The 22668-nt window shown below is 36.4% G+C and overlaps 1 protein-coding gene across 1 annotated transcript in view; it reads left to right on the top strand.

Moving 5' to 3' along the window:
- The window catches only part of OLA1 (Obg like ATPase 1), a 101074-nt gene that overhangs the window by 4350 nt on the left and 74056 nt on the right, over positions 1-22668 (top strand). The window contains exon 4 of the mRNA XM_026852437.1: positions 5658-5785. Coding sequence (XP_026708238.1) covers positions 5658-5785 — 128 coding nt within the window. The remainder of the gene's footprint in view (positions 1-5657; positions 5786-22668) is intronic.

Genomic DNA, 22668 nt, shown 5'->3' on the forward strand with positions numbered 1-22668 from the left:
CCCCCCCAATATATAACTTACGCAGGTAGCAGAGGATGAGTTGTAAAATGAAAGAGATTTTCTTCATCTCAGCAGCTAGTTCCTGCCTTGAAAATTGGTAATTGGAAGCTAGAAACAGTTGATCCGTATATTGCAGTTAATATTTTAAAGGTACATTTTGCGTTTAGAAGAGATGGGTTACACAAAAAAAGAACTGTGTGTGTAGCACATCAAAAGAAATTTTATTAACTTAATAAAAGCTTTAATAAAGCTATTTTCATGCATTTTTTCTGTTCAAAATTTCATTAAGATGCTCCTTAATCACCTCAAGTGTAAAAATATTTTTTTAGTGTAAGTATGTCAAACTGATGTCATTTGGACAAGTGATTTTTGTCATAACTCACAAGTATCTTGAGAGCCTCTGAGTATATATACCTACCAGTTTTAGCCTGTACGGTCCTGCCTGCTACCACAGCTGTAGTGTACCATGCCTGACAGGAGATGTGTCTCAGTGGTGACATTCGATTCAAGCCTCAAAATGATTTTGAGTGAGGGGGTGAAGGAAACTGTTATTTCCTCTCCTATTTTTTAATTTTTTAAAATTTTGTGACCCAGATAATCTCACTGCAATTATTTGCATTCTTTCTTCTTTAAACTATATGATTAACTAAAAGAAATACTTAGGAAGAAGCAATGTAAGCCTTAAGATATGTTTTAACAGCAAATAGTTAAAACTGAAGGACTGTATTGACTGATAGTAATCAACCCATGTGAAAACATTAATACAAAAAGTGATTTTTAAAAGGAAAGTTTAGACTGGATATTAGGAAGCATTCTTTCCAGAATGGGTTGTTAGGTGTGTGATGGGCTGCCCAGAGCAGTGGTGGAGTCCCTATCCCTGGAGGTGTTTAAGGTTGACATAGCCCTTAGGGATCAGGTGTAGTTGGGAACTGTCTGTATTAGGTTAATAGCTGGACTGGATGATCTTCAAGGTCTTTTCCAACCTTGATGATTCTATGAAACGAGCCAAAAATAGCGTTGAGGGCAGCTTGAGAGTTGAATGGCTTTCTAAGAAGTTGTCACAGTATACATGTTCTGTGTTGCTACTTTTACTTTAGGTCATTTGTGAATTCTAAATGGATGACTCCTATTTAAGTTATATGAATTTTCAGGAAGAAAGAAGTTTCCCTTTTCTAACAGATACCAAGTAACAGTTTTTAAAGGCAGAAGAGCCTATGCTCGAGACAGGAAATTCGTAGCCTGTTTGGTTTTACTAAAGAGAAAAGGAGAGCTGGACATTTTATCATAATACTGAAGAATCTGGCCTTTTTGGCGTGTGGGACCTAGGATCAGATAGAGTTTGACTTGAGAGAAATTTCTTGAACTGTTTAGGAAATGAAAAGTGAGTGTGTTATGAGAATTATCAACTGGGCTTACTGGAAAATTGTTGCATTTTGAATTTAGTTGAAGCCATCATGTGGCTTTCCAGGGTCTTCTGGTGGCTGTGAGGCTTCACTATGCTGTAGTAAATGCTGCAGAGAAATTATTGGGTGGTTGTTTTAATTGAAGAGAGATTGTGGAAACCTAAAAGAATAAAAAGCCAGGGAGAGAACAGCATTTTGGTTATCGTGTTTCAATCTTAAGTCAAAGCTTCAGGTGTATGCTACCTGCAAGGTTTCTCAACTAAACTTTTACTCGTGGAGACTTGAGAAATAAATGTATGCCTCTTCCCCTCAAATTCTGGAGAGAAAAAAAAATGCACAACAAATTGCAGATACCATTTGTGTGTGCATTTTAAAAGAAAAAAGGTAGCTGGTTGCACTGTACGGTTCGGTATGACTGTACTGAACAAGCAGGTCAGGTAAAGAAACTCTCGTGCCTGTTTAAATAACTGTTTTGAACAGAAGTTGGAAACAATGTTGATGAGAGATAGTCGTCCTCCTCTGCAAAATGTGGAACCCTATGGATTCATAAGTCTGCTGTTTCTGAATAAATACCTAAACCACTGGACTACAAAACTGGACTTTCTTTGGCCCAGTGAGTCTTGTGCTCTTCGTTGCACAGTAGCTTATACAGTGAAGGTAGTATGCTAACACCAAACCACTGTTGCTGTATTTCTAAGTGAGGTGAAAAAAATCCTTGCTCAAGGATTATACCTATGCTTAAAATATAGAGATACTTCTGGATTTGGTAATCTGTTTCATATTGTAAATTCCCGTGACATGCTTTATGGTAGATTGGTGTTGCACTGATTTGTACAAATGATCGGTTGATGCCACCTGTTCCTGATGATCATTTGAGGCTCAGTGACATTATGCTAATGCTGACTAACGAATCTTAAGAAATGGAAATTAATCTGTTCAGAGGAGAAGTAAAGGAAAAGAACAATCCAGTTAAGTCTTCTACACTTAGAAGGGCTAAAACACACTGGAGATATGTGTTACTCTTCCCCCATTCTTTGTAGTGTTTTCTGTTTATTTTGTTTCCTAATGCTTACTCTGTCCTTCAGAGCATAGGCTAGTGTGACTAGTTTGTGCCTTTTTCTGCTTTTCTGTGTATTCATCTTTCTCTGAGATTTAGGTTTAGGAAAGGGACTGCCAAGAATGGGGATGATTTTACTTTGCTTGGAATATTAGCTTTGTGGTACCCAAGGTGAAGGTGAGAAAACATCCTGGAAACCCGGATACTTGCCTTCAAAGGTCTCTTGCTTGTATTAGTCAATTGTGAAATAAATGTGCTGGGGTTTTCTTTCCATTGTCTAGCAAATGAGGCTGACTCTGGTGATAGTGGTCCATCTGCATATGAAGGTATCTGTCTTGCTCTAATGTGGCATCTTTGTAGTGAAAGTGTGAATTCTTCTGATGGCTGGCCAGGAAGCTAATCCTACCAGAATGATGAGAGGGGAGCATAGAAGGAGAACGTTTCTAACACCACCTTTGTTTTTCTTAAAACACAGTTTAAAATGACAATGGAGAAGTGCTTTAAAGAGTGTCGTTTTTCTGTCTTGCTGTTGATTTAGTTAGTTTAGTTAGTCAAAAAGTAAGTCAAAAAGTAAGGAATTATAACAGTTCTGATTGGGCAGTTACTGCTGTTTCTTCTGAGGTATGTATTAGCTGTGTCGTTCTGTCAGACAAAAGGAGTTCCTGGGTTAATGCATTAATAGTCACTGGATTCTGTCTTCTGAATGTGCATTACACTTGATAATGTGTTAAACTTAAGGATTTGCTGTTTCCGGTTGAGTGTTCGTACTGTTAGTTTTAAAACAAACAAACAAAAAAATCGCCAAGAACACCATAGTGGAACAAAAATGTGACATTTTCAAGATTTTAGTTCGGAATGTACTTTTGTTCCTTCTACTGTGTTTAACAGCATTAACTTGCAGTGTACAACATCTGTCTTCCCCAAGGATGGGTCCTTCTTTTCCTGGACCTAGGGAAGTTTAAAGCTAAAAGGCAACATATTGTGTACTTGAATTTAAGTAACTCCTGGTATGTTGTAAATATTTTCATTCACCCTTATGGCTATTGTGGTCTATTCATGCTTGTTTCTAAGTGCATCACAAAGGTACTGATGATGTGAAATGTGTTGTTAAGTTCCTAATTTATTGCACCTGACAGGTTTAGTGATACTTTGAACTTTATCTTTGTAAAGAAAAAGATTTTGTCCTGATCTTATATTGTGAAATTAGTTTACTTGAAGGAAATAATTTTTCTTGGGAAGTGTTAGAGGAAGGTCAAAACCAGGATGAGATATTTTGCTTTTACGTCACCACAGTTCCAGAAATATTGATATTGCATACTAAGGCAGACTCTAATGGATCATCTCTTCCCAAATTAGGAGTTCAATTCAAGTGAGGCAGCGCATCTGCTAATATTAAAACGGTGTTATTTGCAGTCTAAAAAAAAAAAAAAAAAGAAACAAAAAAAAAAAAGGAAACTTGGTTTGTTCTACTTAAGCCTGTTGCTCTGAGCAGGCAATGCTCCATAGACTTCCATAACGATAGTTTTTTCTGTCTGGGCCATAGCTGCCATATACCAGGCATTAGGACAAGAAGAGAAGGGTGGCTTTCTGATGCTAGTGAAGTTTTCTGCTGTTACAGATTTGACAGCAGTCATTCTGTCAAACATTTTAATATTTGAAAAAACAAATATATTTATCAGCCTGCTGTCACACTAATAAAAGTAAAGCTCAGTTTGGGCTGTGGGCTATAAAGACTTCAGAAGTGTAACTAACGCTGTTCAGAGAAAGTTTCTGTATAGGACTGGCTAGGTCATCCCTAGCACTCATTCACACCTATGTGGTTGCTTCTGTCTGTGAGCAGCACTGCAGTGGTAGGTCTTTGGAAAAGACCTCTTAAGGTAGACCACAGAATTAATATATTTAGATTTGAATCTCGTATTGAAGGACACTTGTCATAAAAGAAGGCTTTTCACTGCTTTATAAAGTGGCACTGTATGTTCATGCAGACTTCATGGTGTAAAAATCTCACCCTTCTCACCGTTGTTATTAAAGCTATGGATTTGCGTGTTTTCCGTTACACTTACTGTCAGTAAAATGGTGAACTTCTGTATTAATGTTATCATAATGCTAGTGAAATACAGTGGTGATAATTTAAAATGCTTGATGGAAATTAAGTAATGTTCTGGTTATTTATTTTGAAGCCATCAAGTTAGAGATCTTGATGAGTTTGGTGTGTGGTTTCTGGTTTTTTTTTTACAAGTGAGGAATTTGCAGCATTTCAGCGTGGTTCTGTCTCTGCCACTGTTTATGATGGTGTTGTAATTTGCATAGACTGTATGAAGGTGCTTTTAGTCAACACATCACAAAGTTTTAGGATTTTTTTCCTGACTCAGCTGGATTTTGAGAAGTAATTTGGTTTAGACTATACCCGAAAAGATTAATGCCCGTTAAGTTATTTGCTCATTTTAAAACAGCTTGAGAATCTGTAGAGGATAAAAGGCTTGCAGTTTGTAAATTGCCATATGCATTTCCCATAGCTCTAAAAGCTTTTTTCCATTTTTTGTAAGCTAATTTGAACTTCATGACTATTCTGTTGTTGCTATGTAAAATGTTGTGTAGACACGTGGACTAACCTGTTGCTGTTAACTATGGTAGAAAACATCACAGCTGTTTACGCTATAATGCCGTCATCTTAACTTGTTTTCTGTGTTCTTTCAAATTGTTTGCATAACCCTGATGACTGCTAGTTTTAATCATCAGTGTATTAAGAAAACGCCCTTGTCTTCTGAGAAAGCTGATTAACTTGCTGAACTAAATGCTAATCTTGGAGGTGTATGATAGCAGAGTGCAGTGGCCATTTATGTGTCTTATCCCTTTGGTACTGTGAAAACTTCTTGTTACAGATGACTGACTTCATGCCTCGGTGTTCCAGGCCTGGTTGATTATTTGTATAGTTGTCAGTATGATTCCATACTTAGAAGCTAGTTTACTTACTTCATTTTACATGAATAGTGGCAGAGAAATTAAAGAATTCTTTGTTTTAAATGGCAGGGGGCAATCTTGTCTTTTATACATTGCATGTTAGATAAGGAAGAAAGCTACTGTCATGTATAACTTACTATAGAAAAAAGAAATGTTGGTTTTCAATGTTCTGCATTTATCTCTGTGCCAAAAGTTTTGACTAATAATGCTTCAGTAATTAAACTTTTATATTTCAGCAAAATTCCAGCCTTTCTGAATGTGGTGGATATTGCTGGACTTGTGAAAGGAGCCCACACTGGCCAAGGCTTAGGAAATTCCTTCTTGTCTCATATTAACGCCTGTGATGGGATCTTTCATCTGATGCGTATGTAAACTTATTTATATGTTCTCTCTGTAGCTTAAAGACAGCATTGTTGTACTCTTAAGAACTGTGGGACAAATACTCACTACAATTTTAACGTTTACCATTCAATTAAAAATCATCAGGTTTTGAATTTTTCCAACCCTATCCTCTGCTATATACAGGATATGTCTTTCTCATTGGCATTGTGCTGAAGACTTAAAAAGGAACTGGGTTTTTGGAAGTCTGCAGTAATGATTTGTTGTTTTCTTTTGCCAGGAGTGCATGGCAGTTGATTTGTTTAGTTTTATAAAGGAGGAGGAATGGAATGTGATACTAAAAGGCTGAAATGGAAGTAGAAAGTGAAGACATGGAGTTATTAGCAGACTCTGGGATTCTGTTCCTCACAGGGCAAGCCTCACTTCTTCCCTTTTCTTCATTTCTGTGTATTGAGTCTTGAACAGTCCCCTTGCCCTCCATCTGTGGATTCTGAACATTTATCAGTTAGACCAAGGGCTTTGATTCTCTCTTTCATCACCTATTACCACAATACAGAACTGACCTATTAACAGCACTTACAAACTTGGCACTTAAAAGCTTGTTAAAAGCGTATGTTGGTTTGCAATACACTTTAAGTGTTGAAAAAGGCTTCTGGTCTGAAAAGATTGAACATAATAATGTCTGTGCAAACTTGAGGAAACTGGATACCTTTGTTGCTGTCTTTTGGCTGGCCATTGTTATACAATGAGTGATGAAACAATAGAACAGAATAAACAAAAAAACCCTTGTTATTTAATGATTGGAGCAAAAAATTTTTGTGGGCACAGTGTTTCTAAAACAAAACCCAAAGGCATGGCCTACTGCTATCTTATAGTACTGATTTAGATGCTTAGAACCCTTGTTCCCATGAGCTTGTGTTTTGAAGCATATTTATACAGAGCAGTGAACTGATGTGCTTCTACAGTCTGCATGCTTGCTGATTGGGTAAGTATGAGACCTCAGTCAAATGTAATTGATTATGCATCAAGAATACCTGGACACTGATTTGGGGTGGAGTGCTGCTACTGTGTTTTCAACCAGGTGAGAAACTTTGTGAGGAAAGGTGTGTTCTTAGGCTTATACTGTTGAGAAACAGGACATGTTTTTGGGAACACTGGCCTTTAAGGTCTTCCTGGAAGCCATCTATAACTGTTTGTGGAGCATTACTTCTCCTTTGAAAATGTTTATTTATATTTTATATCTGGTACTACTAGTTTCTGTTAAAGCATAGTTTCAGTAGAATAGAAAACTATGGGCTCTTGATTGTAGCTCAGCAGATGACAGCATTTAAAGCTAAGACATTTGGAAAAGATGAGGCCAGATCCTTACAGGGTAGAGTGAAGTAAGTTTTTTGAACTTTTGTGTTGTTTTAGGAATTAGTTCCATATGTGAAGGCTGTACTAATATATTATCCTTTAAATATTTATAACTACCCAAGACCATTGCTACAGTATTCCTAGGAAAAAGGAGGGATCAGTTTCCCTCCCCAAATCTGTTGCTATCCTAGGATTGTAATTACTGTTTTGCCTGGTGTCAATTGAGAACAAGTGATAAACTTTATACTTGCTCTGTTTTGATACTTGTATCATAAGTGCTTGTTAAGGAATTGATTGATAACAGTCAGTGGAGAAGATGCTTTTTAATCTATATGTTGGATAATCCTAAGAATTTGTTTCAGGTAGCTATTGTAAGGGTTAACAGTATTTGTATTTTTCTTTGGGCATTGAAAGAGGAATGAGACTATTGTTGTGGGCTTTTAAACCATTTGGATACTTTGTATTAACATCTGTTTCTTCTAATCTAGTCTTGCATTTGTTATATGTTTCAGTTTCTTTCAAAGATTCGGAAATGTAATGGTTGTAAAATGGTTGTTGCTGTTTTTCTTTGGGAGCAAAAAAGATAATGGAATCACTTTTTAAACAACACTTCTTCCTTTTTAAAATTTTAACCCTGCTTCTTACGCTGATTTTGCCAGATGTTTTAGCTAGAACGCAAAGTAGTGATGAACTGAAGTAGAAATTCTGTGTGGTGATTGCCCAATAAATACAAACATCTTTCAAAATAGGACTTGGGGATAATAATAATAATAAAAAGCTAATGCAAAATTTTGCGGTTAAGAGACATAAAACTACTCTTTTTTTGCCTGCAAAGTGCATATTAGTTCTACTTTCCTTTCCCCACAGTACTATAAAAATGAAGATTTGATACTAAAAGATAGTAATAGCCCTCTAGCAAATTAAAAAACAAAAATCTATTGGTTACACAGCACAAGGTCCAGTTAAAACCTATAACCAAAGTTTTCAATGTACCATGCCAACTTATACTACAAAAATGTATCAAGCTTTTTATATGCTGTAATGTTTTTACACCCCCCAACTTGTCAAAATTATTTCCAATCTAAAAGTTCGTTTTTATGAGTCTGGCATACCTGGAGTTTGCATAGTTTGTATCAGATTATAGAAACTACCTGAATTGTTTTGTAAATCCTTAAACTTTACAGATCCTGAGAGTATGAATCTTCTCTGTTACCCTTTACTGGGGCTTGGTCTAAGTCCTTAACGGACTGTGTGTCTTTAGGAGCCAGTGCGGAGACCGGCTGTCAGTTTACAGCTTGGTGGGTCGGCACTGAATGTCTGCAGTCATGTAGAAGCTGACTTAAAAACAACCCAGACAGGTTGCTCCTATTAAAGGGGAATAGGCAGTAGACTGGAAGGTGAGGCTTTGTATGCCAGCAAGCTGGAAAGAAGGTGTTGCTGAAGATGAAGAGAAGATGAGAATGATAAAATGTTCTTAAGAAGAGATGCACTAGGAAGTGATCTGGGCACCAAGCATGAGAAATATAGCATTTGTTTTCACTAAGGTTTTGAGTTGATCTGGAACAAATTTTCACCTCTGAGCACTGAAACTGTTGCTGCCTATCTATGCTGTTGCAGTATGCACTACTGCTGCCTGTGTTAAAGGCTATCATGTGAAGCAGAGCCCTTTGGAGAATTGGTCTCTTCTTCTTTCTGGATGCCAGGCAGAAGGTCAGAAGCAGGTCATTGTGGGGTTTGTGCTGTAGACTTCAAGGCCTGAAAGCCTGAGTATAGTGAAGAAAGGTTTGTTAGGCTTTAACTGAGCTTGGTTCAGTTGGTATTTTTGTAAAAAGCAGTTTGAGCATTAACTCAAATTGTATTAATTAAGGTAATGATAGACAAGGAAGTGGCTAGCTTAGGAATGGAGAGCTTTTTTTGATTATGACAAGTTAAATTATGGGAATCTCACTTGATCTTATAGTCCTAGGCTAAAGGTTTTGATTCTGATTTATTTATTCATTGAGAATATGTTGAACTGTGTTTTCTTTAGGACAAAAGGTTGGTTTGTGTGTTTTTGTGGGTTGTTTGTTTTTTTTTTAGCTGCTATAACAGAATTTACTGTTGTTACCTCTTTGTGTTATGAGATGTTTTTTGAAGAAGGTTGTTGCCTGTCAGTTATCCATCAAGGGCACATAGGTGACCTGCAGCTGTAGTACTCTCAAAGTAATTATAATTACATTTCCATTGGAACTGTGGAAGCTCTGTGTGGTGTTTACCTAGACTGTTTCTTTCATGGCATAAAGCTGAGGAGAAATGAGATTCATTTCTGTCTGGCTAATTCTTTACTTTCCTTACTTAATTTGAAAAAGGAAAGTACCCCCACCTTGAAATGGTTATGGATTTTCAGCCTTCAGAGTTTCATATCCTAGATGCACTGTTACTTTCCCTAGGGGAGACAGTGTTCGTTAAATCAATTAAACATTGGTTTTATGTCCAAGGCATATTTTGTATTTTAATATATCTAAAGAAATAGCAACAGGTGTGAAAACAGCATATGGTAGGGTAATAGGACAAGTAAAAGGAGAGATAAGTTTGTGTTGAGCACCACTGTATTTTTGTACGTGATTAGTAGCAGTATGAAGTAGATTCTCTTAGCTCAGCAAACAAAGGGAATAAGTTTTCCTATACAGAATAGAGCAATATATTCTTGGGTTTTGATACTTCATATAGATTTTTTTCTATTAAAGTGCACAAACTGAAAATTAATTACTGATATTTAAAAAAAACATTTGATTTCAATACACTTTCTAAAAAATAAAATATTTCAGAGGTTATCCCAGTTTCTTAGGGCTATATTTTATATTTGACTGAATCCAATCACGAAAATCTCAGATATACTTGCTTGCTTATTGGCTGAGTGAATCAGGAATTTAATTTTTAAATGATTTTCTGTCCTGGATAGTGGCATCTACAGAATTTGTACCTTAGTAATCTGATATATGCTTTAAAGTAGTTACAGCTTTGTTCGTCTTCCAAGTTTCTCTGTTTAATTTGAAACATTTCTGCCAGTTCTGTTTTCCACGTTTCAGATATATTACAGTTTTAACTGAGGCAGCAATGTTTTCCTGTGGGCAGAAGGCAGGCTGTTTGAAGATGGTAATAGTGTTTGTTCCCAAGTTGCATGGCTTTAAACACCTTTCAACTTTTATGGCATATCAGTCACAAGTACTTGTAGAAAATTACTTTCTTTGTATGGTGGACTAAAAATGGCAACCTTGTTACAAGTGTAAATTTACAGATTACAAATAATGCTTTGGTGAAAAAAATGGTAGATGTCAGTATTTAGTCCCTGCTGCAATTCTGAGTTTTTGAATGTACTGGATATTAAACAGCTAGAGCTCTTCATGTTTTTGAGTTTCTCTTCCTGCTGATGTCCCACAGTTCTAGTTTTCTGGAAAATATGTTCCATGTTTTTATCTTATTTTTAGTTTCTTTAATAAAATCCAGACTTTATCTTCAAAGGTACAGAAATTGGAAGGAAATTTGTCTGTAAAAGTACTTTGCTATCAAATGCTCCTTTTTAAGAAACTAAAAAACCTTAGAGTTTGATGACCAATGCTTGCAGCAGGGCAGGCAACATCGGCTTTCGTGGAAGAATTTAAGAGCTCACCTGCATTCCATCGCCTGATCTTCCAGTCCTGCAGAAGAACGTGCGAGCTGCCAATGGTGACATGGTGCTGGGGGAGCGCAGGCAGGTAGGGATGGGGGAGCTCCTGCTTTGCTTCTCTTCCTGGAAGTGCTCTGACTTCACGGCAGAGGAGCTGTAGCTGCCTCTTAGGGACAGGATGGGGAGTTTCGTAACTGATGGGCTGTGAAATCTTGTTCTTTGTGACATGAGTGAAAGAACAGTGAAGCTAGGTAAACATCCTCCTTGGTCTTATAGAAGTGATAGGTGTGACCAATGTGAATCGGTTCCTAAAAATCTTTAATTGGTTTTACTCCATTTTTATGTCTGTTAAAACTGGAAATGTTTAGTACACCCCCTAGTTCTGCCTCCTTCAGGGTTTTAGGTAACTTCTAAATCAACTTGCTATCATTTAAAGCTTGGATAGATGTGAATCATGTGAGTTGAGTGTAGTTTCATTCTTGTTTAAGATAAACAGTAATCAAAACTGAGTTTGACAATTTGTACTGAGTTTTGCTCAGCATTTAAAATCAAGTTGTCTTTTTATCATTATGAGGGTTATTAGGAACTTGCAGTAATACTGCTGGTGCTTTGATTTGCCTAATAAAAATCAAAGTGTTGATAACAAAGTTATTTAACTGAATAAGATGCATCCTCTGTCTGGCTTTATTTTTTGACTTTCTATAAAAATGTGTTTATTTTCTGTATAAAGATGCTAATCATTCTGTAGCTTTTATCGACTTGAGGCACAATGCATTTTTTTCCCATGTTTCTAAGAAGAAATCGTACCTGCTGATTGCTGCTCTTGGAAGCTGACTGCTACAGAGAAGAGGCATATGATGATATCACTTAGCCTCACTCCACTGCACTAGCACTTCAGTGAACAAAGTATGTGTTGCATCTCATCCCTTCAGCATGTGTATTCGGTGCATTGGGAATCACAGCGGCTCTGTTTATGCAGCTGTAGCTCGGCTGTGTTACTTCTGCTATCCAAAGGTAGTTTTGCATCTTTATGTGTCAAAATTCTCCTTGAAAAGGTGTAAACATAGCTGTCTTGCAAAATTTTACTCTTGTCAGCATATTGTGGTTCAATTTTTTGAAGATATTTTCGTTTTGTATTACTAAGCATAATTGCCACTTGTTAAAAAAGTAAATGAGGAACTCTAACTTTTTCTAGGACAAACGTTTCACTGCTAAACTACCAAAGTTTAAAAATAGCTTGCATGCATTAGACTTGTTAGTGTTACACAATCAAAGTGTATTTCTGTATGCTATTGAGTAGATAATAGTTCTCAGAGATTTTTTTCTTCCTTCTTATTTGTTGTTACATTAATGTTTAATAAAATATTTGGAGTAGCTAACAGTTCAGCTAAACTTTCAATTAGCTTTTAGTGACTTCTCCATATTAAAACCAGACATTGTGAAAGCTTTCAAATTAAAGTGGCTGTGTGAAGCATTTTATTGTATTAACCTAATGCTTGGTTGTTTTTTTTTTTGTAAAATATTGTAAAGTGTTTTGATTCTGGGTAAGACTTTGCGTGGGATACTTAATCTAAAGTTGTGAAAATGGCATTCCTCTACTCCTTTTAGCAGAATCATCACCAAAACTGAACTAGTGGTTTGGTTTTTTTTAGCAAGACTTTTTTGCATTGTATGTTGCAATTTCAGAATATCGGGTCCCAAAAAAACCCAAACTCTAGGGGTAATTTGTTTTAGGCCATGTGTTATCTTTGAATTTTACCTCTTAGTGATCACATACTAAGGTCACCACCTTTAAGGGGCAGGGAGGCTAATAAAGATATTCCAAGAGATGCATACAAATTGGTGTATCATTAGTTTTTCCTCATATAAAGAGAAAATGCTTTTTTTTTTTTTAGTAGAGGAGGTTTTTTTCAGAGGCTGCTTACCTTTATTTTACTTCCGACCTTTTGTTTGTGTAGATGATACAAGCAGAAGCAGTGGAGTGCTAAGTTTCTCCTCTCCTTATAGCAGTGTTGCACCTGCCAGGGGAAACAGAATGCACATGTAACAACCACTAGCTGAATCTAATCTGGCCTTTGCAACCCTCTTGATACCGTACCATGTTCTGTGAGGTAATGAACAAGACTGGGGAAAGTGCCTTCTGAAAACAATGAAGTTGAGTTGTGAAGCAAACAACAATGCTGTATACAGGAATTCTGTGTGCATATAAGTCTTCCTTCCCCTTTTAAATAACGTGAAGCAGCCCAAAGGAAGCACATTTGAATAAAGCTTTTTTTTTTGGGGGGGGGGGGCACAGGGGGGGGGGGGAGCACAGAAGTCAGGCAAAAAAAACAACCCCCAAAATCCCCAATAAAAATGGGATTTAGGCAGTGGGTCATGGAAGACTGATTTTCAAGAAGTGCTGCTGTGACAAAAGATTTGTTGCAGGGAAACACATGCAGTCTTCCATTAATGTCATGTACTAGCCTTAAGCCATCTTGGAGAGCTAGTGCTGTCTAGTGCTGTTGGAGTTTTCTCTCTGGATCCAAGGATGGAAGCACAGAAGTCTTGCTCAGAGAAAGTGTTGGTAGAGAGAAGAAATGTTCTTACAGACATCTGCTCAAAGAAGCTTCTTGAGAAATATCAACGTAAGATTGGAGTAAGCATTTGTGTGGCATCCAGCGGTGAAGACTGGATGCAAGTGAAATTGGGAGTAGATTAGGGATAAAACCAGGCATCCCATTGTGTGGTACAATGGCTATTGTGTTTCTCATGTACCTACTCTGCAATATAATGATATGAGAAGAGGCCCTAGGATGAAGGCTGATGCTGCAAAGTAGTTGTCTGTTGATGTTGTCTACTTTGCAGAAGGATCTGAAGAGCAGAAAAAAACTGTATGTGTGTTTTGGATAGAAGTATGCTATTGACCAAAATGTTGGTAGTGGAATTAAAGGACCAGGATGGCATTTTTGTGGATCTTCTGATGTATAGCTTCAACTAGTGCTACCACTAAACCTAAACCTGCAAGAGGGAGACATTTTGTACACCCACATCCTGTTTGATAGACCAGTGCCAGTGCAGGAGTAACTACCTTAATTTGGCCAGTTGTGGAAAACTTGTAACTAATCAGATTTTTCACTTGGGCAAAAAAGATGAATACAGGAAGGACAGTAACTTCCTAAGCTAAACTACTCCAGAAGAATTTTGCTAGTCCTGTCATTGTTCTTGAGCATATTAGTGTCTCTGGGATGCTGTAAAATCACCCTCATTTCCTGTTTTATGCTGGCGTTCCTTTCCTTGTGGTGTGTATATGTGAACAAAATCTACGGGTTTGTAGCTCAAAACTTTTTGCAGTATGCTGTTTGTAGCTTTGTCTCCCACAGAGGAGTGAATTTGTTTTTCTGAGCACATGGGTGCAGATTGTGGAAAAGGTGCTGGAAAATTGTCAGCACTCTAGTGAGTTACCCTTTGTCTTTATTAAACAGTAAATTACATCACCAGGCTGAGTGAAAGTTTTACCTGAGCTTTAATCCATATGCTTCTAAGGCCAGGTAACTACTGTTTAAAGCACAAATAAATCTAGATAAGGGTTTAAATAGCCTTTATTCTTAAATTTGTCACAAGTAATTGTTATTCTGAAAGATGAATAAGCCTCCCCACATATATGGTTGTGAGGAGCAAAAATGTATACGTTGCAGAATGGTATCGTTTTAATCCCTGATAATTAAATAAATGTGTCTCAAGGATATACTTCTTCAGAAAGAGCAAGATGAGAACTGTGAATGTTCAAACATTTTGTTACTAATAAAAATTCACGAAGTTTGTTTTACATTGAGATTGCCTTTGATGTCACAAGTCAAATTTTGATTGTACTGTACCTGGGAGGTTTCTTTTCAGTCTCAAACATTAAGTCTGTAATTTCAGTTAATTAGTTATGCTCATCAGGAAGGAAAATTATTTATTGCATTCTTCTCTAGCCTTTATTGTAGTTTGATAGTGCTAGAATTGTAAGTCTTATGCTAATTGATGTTACAATGGATTTTGGAGCCCACTTCGTCATTCATCTTTAGCCTAATATCCTGTGTTTCTCTATGTCCAATTTTTCTTATCAAACAGATGAAAACATAAAAATTTCTTGTCTAAAGGCCACCACCCTTACTAGAGTAGCAGCATCTAATGCCATTCTATTTATAGATGGAACTTGTTAAGTTTCCTCAGCAGGGACTTAAAGCTATGACCTCGTAGGCCAGAAACAGGAGAGCTACCTACTGAGCTACAAGGGCAATCTCTCAATTCTAAAGAATACATAGAAAATTTCTAATATACTGTACTGTGAGTCATAAAGTACTTGACCAGTAAACCACCCCCCTCCCCTGAGAATAAAGGCCAGGCAGGTTATCTTTACTGAGTCATTGCGATTATTTGACCTACAACTACTTCTATTATAGTTCTGTGTGTCATATGGCAGCGTATAATTGCTATTTAGGCAATACAGATGAGACTTAAGTTTTTCTCTGTAACACTTTAAAGAAATTATCAATACGTGATAGTGGTAGAGGGTATTCAGTTAACTATTTTTGAAACATGTTTACGTGTTTGAGTGGGTGTCTTTAACGATGTTGTAGGGTATCCTGATTTAAGACAGTGATAGTTTAATACTTTATGAGTAATTTCTTCTTCACTGTGCCATGGACTTTCTTGAAAGCTGGAAGGGAAAAAAGCTTTTTTAAAATCTGGTTGTAATATGAAATGTGAAAGCCTGTTTTCCTTTGGTTGGAGGAAGGCTACCTCAGAAAAGGTAAATCAACATTTCTGTGCAAGAATTTGGGGACAGAAAAAGATAAGTGGCTGGCTGTCAGCATCACTTTAATTAGCTGCAGTGATTGCATCAGGAAGGTGAGTGGTCTGTAGACTGATAATATTATAGTTTCCCTTTCAGAAAGTTTCTTTCTCAAAAGCACATTCCTCAAAAGAGACAGGAAGTTAGTTGGGTTTTTTTTTAATTGGTTGGTTGTCTTTTTTTTAATGCAGAATTTTAATGAAAACTTTGAAATAGTCTTGTAGAAGCACTCTCTGTTTCCTGATTTATACATAGTAGCCATGCCCCCTAACAGAGCTGAAGGCATAGACCTGTGTTGGATTTGGAAACAGCAGTAGGAGTTAACTTGGTGCTCAGGGGCTCTTCAGCACTGTCCCTCATTCCTCCAGTTGACTGTGGCAAGTGAGTGTGTCAGTATCAAATGAACTGATTTAATTATTGCTGAGACTGATGTGATATTAGGTGACTTCATATTAAAATAGACAAGGAGCACTCGCAGAAGTGATTGTGGTGGATCATCTGTGGGAGTGGTGTCTCCAGGTGAGGGCAACCAATGCTTCAGCTCCTGCTATAGGTACAACTTGTATAGTTTTTACTGGTTTGAGGCAAGAGACTAAGTTATTCTGAAGATTTTTCTCTTTCTTTCTTTAAATAGGAACTAAAGTCTAAGAATTTTAAATAAAATACCTGAAATGACAGTAATCTAGTTGAAGAAGGGATAAAATATGTTTGAAGCACTTGTGAAGAAGAGCAGTGGTGAGCACGGCGAATGCTATTTCTTGCTGGCTTATTTTATATCATTGAAAATAACTTTGTCATGTCATGGGCTTGTGTTCAATTCATATTCCTAAAAGCGTGCACATCATTGGACATGTCTTCATTGGATCTACATTTGTAGTAAGCTTTATGCTTGCAAGGTATTTTTAATACACTTTATTCTGGGATTGGTCTCCTGGCCCTCAAAATGTATGAATTAATTTCTCCCTAATTGTCTGGATTTCTTGTATTGGTATTTCTGTGATGTACATATGTGATACTGTTGTGTACTGAACAGCGGAGAAAATACTGCAAATGAAAACCAAGAGGAAGCTGGCTCTGGGTTTCTTATTCTGGTTATAAGTTACTTATCCTAGACAAACTAAATAAAGATCCTCTCTTAGTTAAGATATGTAATTATAAGACAAAATATAATTCCTTTTTTTGTGTGTTAAGCAAACCTGTCTGAGATCCTTGGGGTGTCAATTTAGAGTGCTCCTTTTTTCTTTACCTGTAATCCCACAAGTGGTTAAAGTTACTGGTGGCAGTTACTGCATGTTAAAAACTGCATGGTATCTACATCTACCAAAGGAATTGCTTTAGGATCACACCCAAGCAAAAGCTCTGTTCAGTAATCCAATACAGATGCAACCTTTTTCAGTTTATGAGACTTCATTAAACTGACAGAAAAACCTTTGCTCCAGTTTTCTTTCAAAACTGCTGTTTATAGGTGCAGTCTTGGTTTCCACAATGGTGGAAAATAGGTGTCTGCCCCTTCCAAAGTGATACTTTGTGACTAGCTTGTACACTGCATAAATATGTCTTTTGGTAACTGAAGAGCTCGGTACTCTACCACCTGTTTTCATCTATATGTTGCCACTTTCTCCTGTGCTGTTGAAACTGATTGTAGAACCATGTGTAAAAGGACTTTTGGTTTTTAAAAATAACTGTATTCTTCTTGCTGGATTAATTTAAAAAGTAGGTCATTTCCCTAATCAGATTTAACATGTAATCCAGCAATCATTTGTGCTGCTCTAGCTGAGGGAGCATTAAACTGATACTGTAAGTTGAAAAAAGTTTGCAAAAAGGTAGCCATAGGAAATATGTGATGCAAATTGCATCTTCTTAATTTTTATTTTTTTTTTTAAATTTTCTTACAAGTCTGCAAGGCTTAGAGATGTTTTCTTTCAAACCTTGCATGTTGTTCACTGCAGTCTGAGGAGAACTGACTTTTTGATGGTTGTATGTGCTGGAGACTTAAATTTGGTTGCAGATGTGCCTTTATGCTGTTGTTGTAATGATAAAGTGTTGATGTAAAAATCTGCTGGGGAGCCCTCAGCAAAGATAGTTGGTATTTTTCCAATATGCTTTCCAAAACTTCTCTGCCATCCTGATGAAGCCCAGCTTCATATTGGCTGAAGGTTTACTTCTCTGCTTGGGTGTACAGGTGATCACTTACTAATTGGTTATGAACAGCATCTCAGCAGAAATTCAGATGGTATCTTTTTTTTTTCTCTTTGTCACTCTTGCATTTGCTACTCTCAGGTTTCTCCTGGCTATTTTCTAGTGTATTTCAGGGTGTATTTTTGTCCCGAAATTTTACGTGGAAGAATAAAATTATCATTGGGCTGGAATTAAGTGCTGGATGTTTATGTCAGCAGTAGTTGCTGGAGGTGCTTTGAGAGCTCTTGTTTTAATATTGATGCCAAGGAGTTTTTAGCCTCAAATGACATCCTGCAGCCTCAGTGCCTGGAGGCAATTAACAAAATGCATTAGTTATCAACCCAACTAGTTGTTCTTGTGGAATACATCAGAAATGCTACTTCCAGTTCCTATTTTGAGTTTAACAGTTAAGGTGGGGCTTCATCACAGTATTCCTCAGAACCTTGGTGTTTATCCTTAGGTATGGAATTAATTTTCTGAGTATTCAAGCATTACATAGTTAATTTCTGTTACAGTTAGTTTAAAAGGTTTTCTTTTTAAAAGCAGACAACACCCCATCTTCCCTCCTTCCTCCTTCTGTCTACCTTTCCTTCTTCTCTCCCCCCTCCACCCTGTCATAGAGGTTTTTCTTCCAATAACGGTCATGGCAGATAAGCTTCCATACCTCAAGCTCACTTTACTAGTTAAACTTTTAAAATATGTTTGAGCATAGGTTTGCATTTCAGTACTTACTGAGATAGCTGTTACTGAGATAACAGTTCCTTGAGGCTTATTGAATATTTTTATGCACCAAGCTTTGGTAATTTGATGTGAAAATTGATGTCTCAAAACTAAATAACAGTAGGAATGGGAAATCAAGTGTGTGAAAGAGTTGGAAAAGGGGGGAAATGTATAGCTGCAAGAATGTAGGCTACCTGAGAGGGATTGCTTGCTTTCAGAGAAAATATGGAAAGAAGCAGAGGGAATCTGAAAGATAGGCAGCCTGAGACTCTGGGTTCAGCTGCTTTGCACCGCTCTGAGGTGTCATAAAGCAGAAAGATTAATCCAGTGAATATCACCATAGAAATTGTGTGTGTATATATCTATGTAGTGTAAAAGATAAAAATATTGATGTGTCATATTTTTTAATTGTTAGTGATAGTATGGTAACATTGCCATGCAGAGGAAAAAGTCTAATATCTTGGTATATGCGTTTAATCCATCCAAAACAGAAAACACTAAAATGTTTTAATCATAAGCAGATGGTTATTTCATAGTGTAATTACAAGGCAGAATATAAAGATTGTTTTGGTATGCTTATTGCATTATTGCCTTCTCAACTTTCAATTTTTTTAATGTGACTAGATCAGTCAATACCACTCTAAGTTCCCTTTTTTCTTTTTAAATTTTAATCTGAATTATCAATATATTTATGGTGTCTTTTGTTTTGCCCCGAAGCCTTTTGCACTTAAATGCAAGTGTGAAGTATTATCCTGCATTCTGTGTAGTGGAGATGTTTTAATTATTTTTTTTGTAACTGTGTGCTTAAAGAAAACAAAAGTGTTCATTGGACTGTGCAGTATTTAAAAAGAAAACAATGGATTTCTGTAATGCCACTCTCAGCCCAAAACTACATCAAGCAACAACTGAAACATGTCACTCTTCCAGTTGGCTTAAAGACCTGAAAGTAAAAATTTTCTTCCAACTGTGCTACAATAGTCAGCCATTGTTTGAGATGAATATAGAGAGGACAACCAGCAAGAAAATATAAAATTTCTTGCCTTAAATTGATTTAATTTATATATCACAAGGTACTGTTTAAATATTGTGTGCTTTGTGCAAATACAAAACTTTGAGTGCAGGCAGAGCTCAAGTCAGTGTGATCCAGAACCTTACCTCAGTTTCTGCTTTTATCAAAATAATGGATAATTTTCTCTGAGCCATAGTTCATCTTTGTAGTTGGTATGTTGAGCTTTTATTTGAGGAGATTGTTTAGTCATTATGATAAAACATAGAAAAATTTTGATAATGAAGAGTTAAAAAGCTTTCAGTGTTTTCTTTTTATAAGCCACCTGTTGCCTGAGATGCATAAGTATATAAATTCGAACAAAGTGCTCATCACTTGTCAGCCATCAGTGGCAGCATAAAAATTACTTGTGGTGCTTGCTTTGCAAGAAGTTCTTTTGTGTTTGTGACATCAGCTTTGTTTTATACAATTAAAGTATTACACGCTAGAATAATCTAAATTGCAACCACTAAATGGTGATGTAGTTCTTTTTTCATAGAGCTGAATTTGTTTACTGGTTGTATACAGCTATTGACTACTGTTTAACATGACATGTCCCTTTTGCCTTGAACAATCTTTGGAAAAGGTGTTTTTTTTGTGTCCTGTTCTTGTCTCCCACCCCCTCCATTCCTCCTCCCTTCTCTATTATGGAAGGCTTTTCTTGTACTTTTTTTAACAAGTAGATATAAATACATGTTAGGCTTCAGTATTTTTTTTTTTTCAACTAGCAAATTAATGGCACATGATGATATTGCAACAGAGAAAAAAGCCTTGCAGTAAAGTGATCTGGACTGCAGGAGATGTTTTGTTCCATATGAACACATTTTGACATGAACGGAATAGTTCTGGTTTGCACGGTTTAAAATAAAACCCAAAAGCAAACCCTGTTTTTGATAACACATACAGGGTTTTCAGTTTCTGACCCTACTTTACTAATGACTGTACAGATACTTACTGAATGGCTTTCTCTGTTGGAAATACCTAATCTGTGATGTTCTGTTCCTCTTTTATTGCTGTATTTTTCTTTTATTTTTGTGTCTTTCCTCTTCAAAGTGAATGGGAAGAATTTGCATGTTACTGGGTTATGATTTCTTAATGTTAAGTTGCTTTTCTTGTGTTAAACAGATATTCAGTGCTACAGAAGTTCAGGTCCTCCTCAAGTTCTGTAGTCTTGAGTAAACAATGATTTTTGTGGAAAGCTCAATAAGGAAGGTAAAATTAGTATAGTTTTTTGTATGTTGGTTGTATTAAGTATACAATAGGCCTGTCTTGTTCCCCATAACCTTAGTAAAGGAATAATATCTCCGCAGAATTTTCATATATTTAAAGTTATGTGAGGCATAGTTCCAATTTGAAGAAAATAGGCTATAATAAAGCTGTATCATTACTAATTTTTATATTAAATTGCTTTATTTTTGTAGGGAGAACATGACAACTGTGTAATTCTATGGTAATTTGCATGCAGGAGTTACTGGTTCCACACAATCTGTGATAATATCTCCGTGGCTCTTATTAGTCCTGGAGCCTAAGACTGCTTTTAGTGGTCACTCCTCCTCCTTACGCCAGAAGAACTGAGACAGGAGTGTGTAAGCTCAATTTTCCTATTCTTTCATATGAAGTTGATCTAGTAAACTTATTCTTCTGAGGAATGCTGCAAATTAGCAACCATTTGCCCTAGCAACTCCATTTTTTTCTCATACCTCCTCCCCCTTGTGCTGATGCTGAAGTGAAATAGCTCCAACTCCGTTTGCTCGTGTGTTCTAACCACTTTTTATGGCCCTGGTGGAGCAAGGAGTCTGGTCATACTGGTTACAAGTGGGACAGAAATATTGAAGCTTGATACTAAGTTTCTTGAAACTTAGATATCATGATGTTGGGAAATTTCTTGTTTTACTAGTTAAAGCTTTTACAAGGGAAGGGGAAAAAATATGCAGTGGCGCTTCAAGGTAATCCCCCAATCCACACATAAAAAGGAATTTAAAAATAGCTTACAGTCAAATAATGATTATAGCACTGTTCCAAACAATAATCCTGTAGTGATGGGATATGAAAAGGATATAAATGTAAGCTAAAGACCATGCAGAACAGTATTTAGAAATGCAGCTGTACTAATATAGCCTCTTTTCCAATGCAGTGGCTTTGATAAGAATATGATTATTTTAATGCTTGCATTTCACAGTTACGTTTAAACTGATAAACCATTAACAACAATCACTTTACCAAGATGTTGTTTATTTTATTATTCCAACATCATTCTAAGCTACTAACTGGTAAGTTACTGACTCTTGCTCTCATCCTTTCATGTTTTCCTGTTGTAATTTTTCTTAGAAAGTCTATGTAAGCAAGTAAGAAGAGAGAATGAAAGTGACTTTTTAAAGTACTTGTATATCCTTTCCAAAGGCACAGTTCTTTTATTTAGTTACACTGTATTTGTGATTTGAATTCCATGAATTGCAGTCAAGTTATACTCAGTGTGAATAAAGATGGCTTGGTGTAACCTAAACTAATCAGTATATATTTTTATAAAACAAAAATAAACACCTTCCCCTCTCCTGTATTGATTACATTTGCAGACTGACATTAATGTGCCACATATAATGAATAATTTAGTGTAGGAGTTAATTGATCATTTACAAATACACATTCTTCTTGTGGAAAGAGAGAGAATGTTTCTTTGTAGTTGATTTGTCCCTGAAATAAAATAACAACATTGGTATGCTTGCTTAAACTAAGTTTTTTTCCCTCTCTGTATGTTTTCCCTGTGAGTGGTTTTGAGTATTAATGGATGCAGTTGCACTCTTTAAATAAATAATTGGGGAATTTTGTTCGGTGTATACATTTTTCTTTTATGCAGAAGTGTTATGTTGTCACTGTTGGACTTGCCTTAGTGTTGTTACAGCTGGAGGGTGCAGCGTGAGTACGCCTAGCAGAGCAAAGGTACTTGCCAGCGCCATTGGCTACTTAACTTTTCCGGTGTCTTGTTCACTAAACCTCATCAAGGCTTCAGTTATTAATAGAAGAAAAAAACGTTCAGAATTATTAAATAATTTGTTTTTAATGAAGCCCTCTATTTTTTTTAAGTCTTAGATATTAAATTTTCATTTTCTTCCTGTGCAGTTAGTGTAATGTTGTCATGCTAAGATC

This window comes from Athene cunicularia (assembly GCF_003259725.1).
Source record: "Athene cunicularia isolate RWA chromosome 7 unlocalized genomic scaffold, athCun1 chr7_part1, whole genome shotgun sequence".
NCBI classification, from domain to species: Eukaryota; Metazoa; Chordata; class Aves; order Strigiformes; family Strigidae; genus Athene; species Athene cunicularia.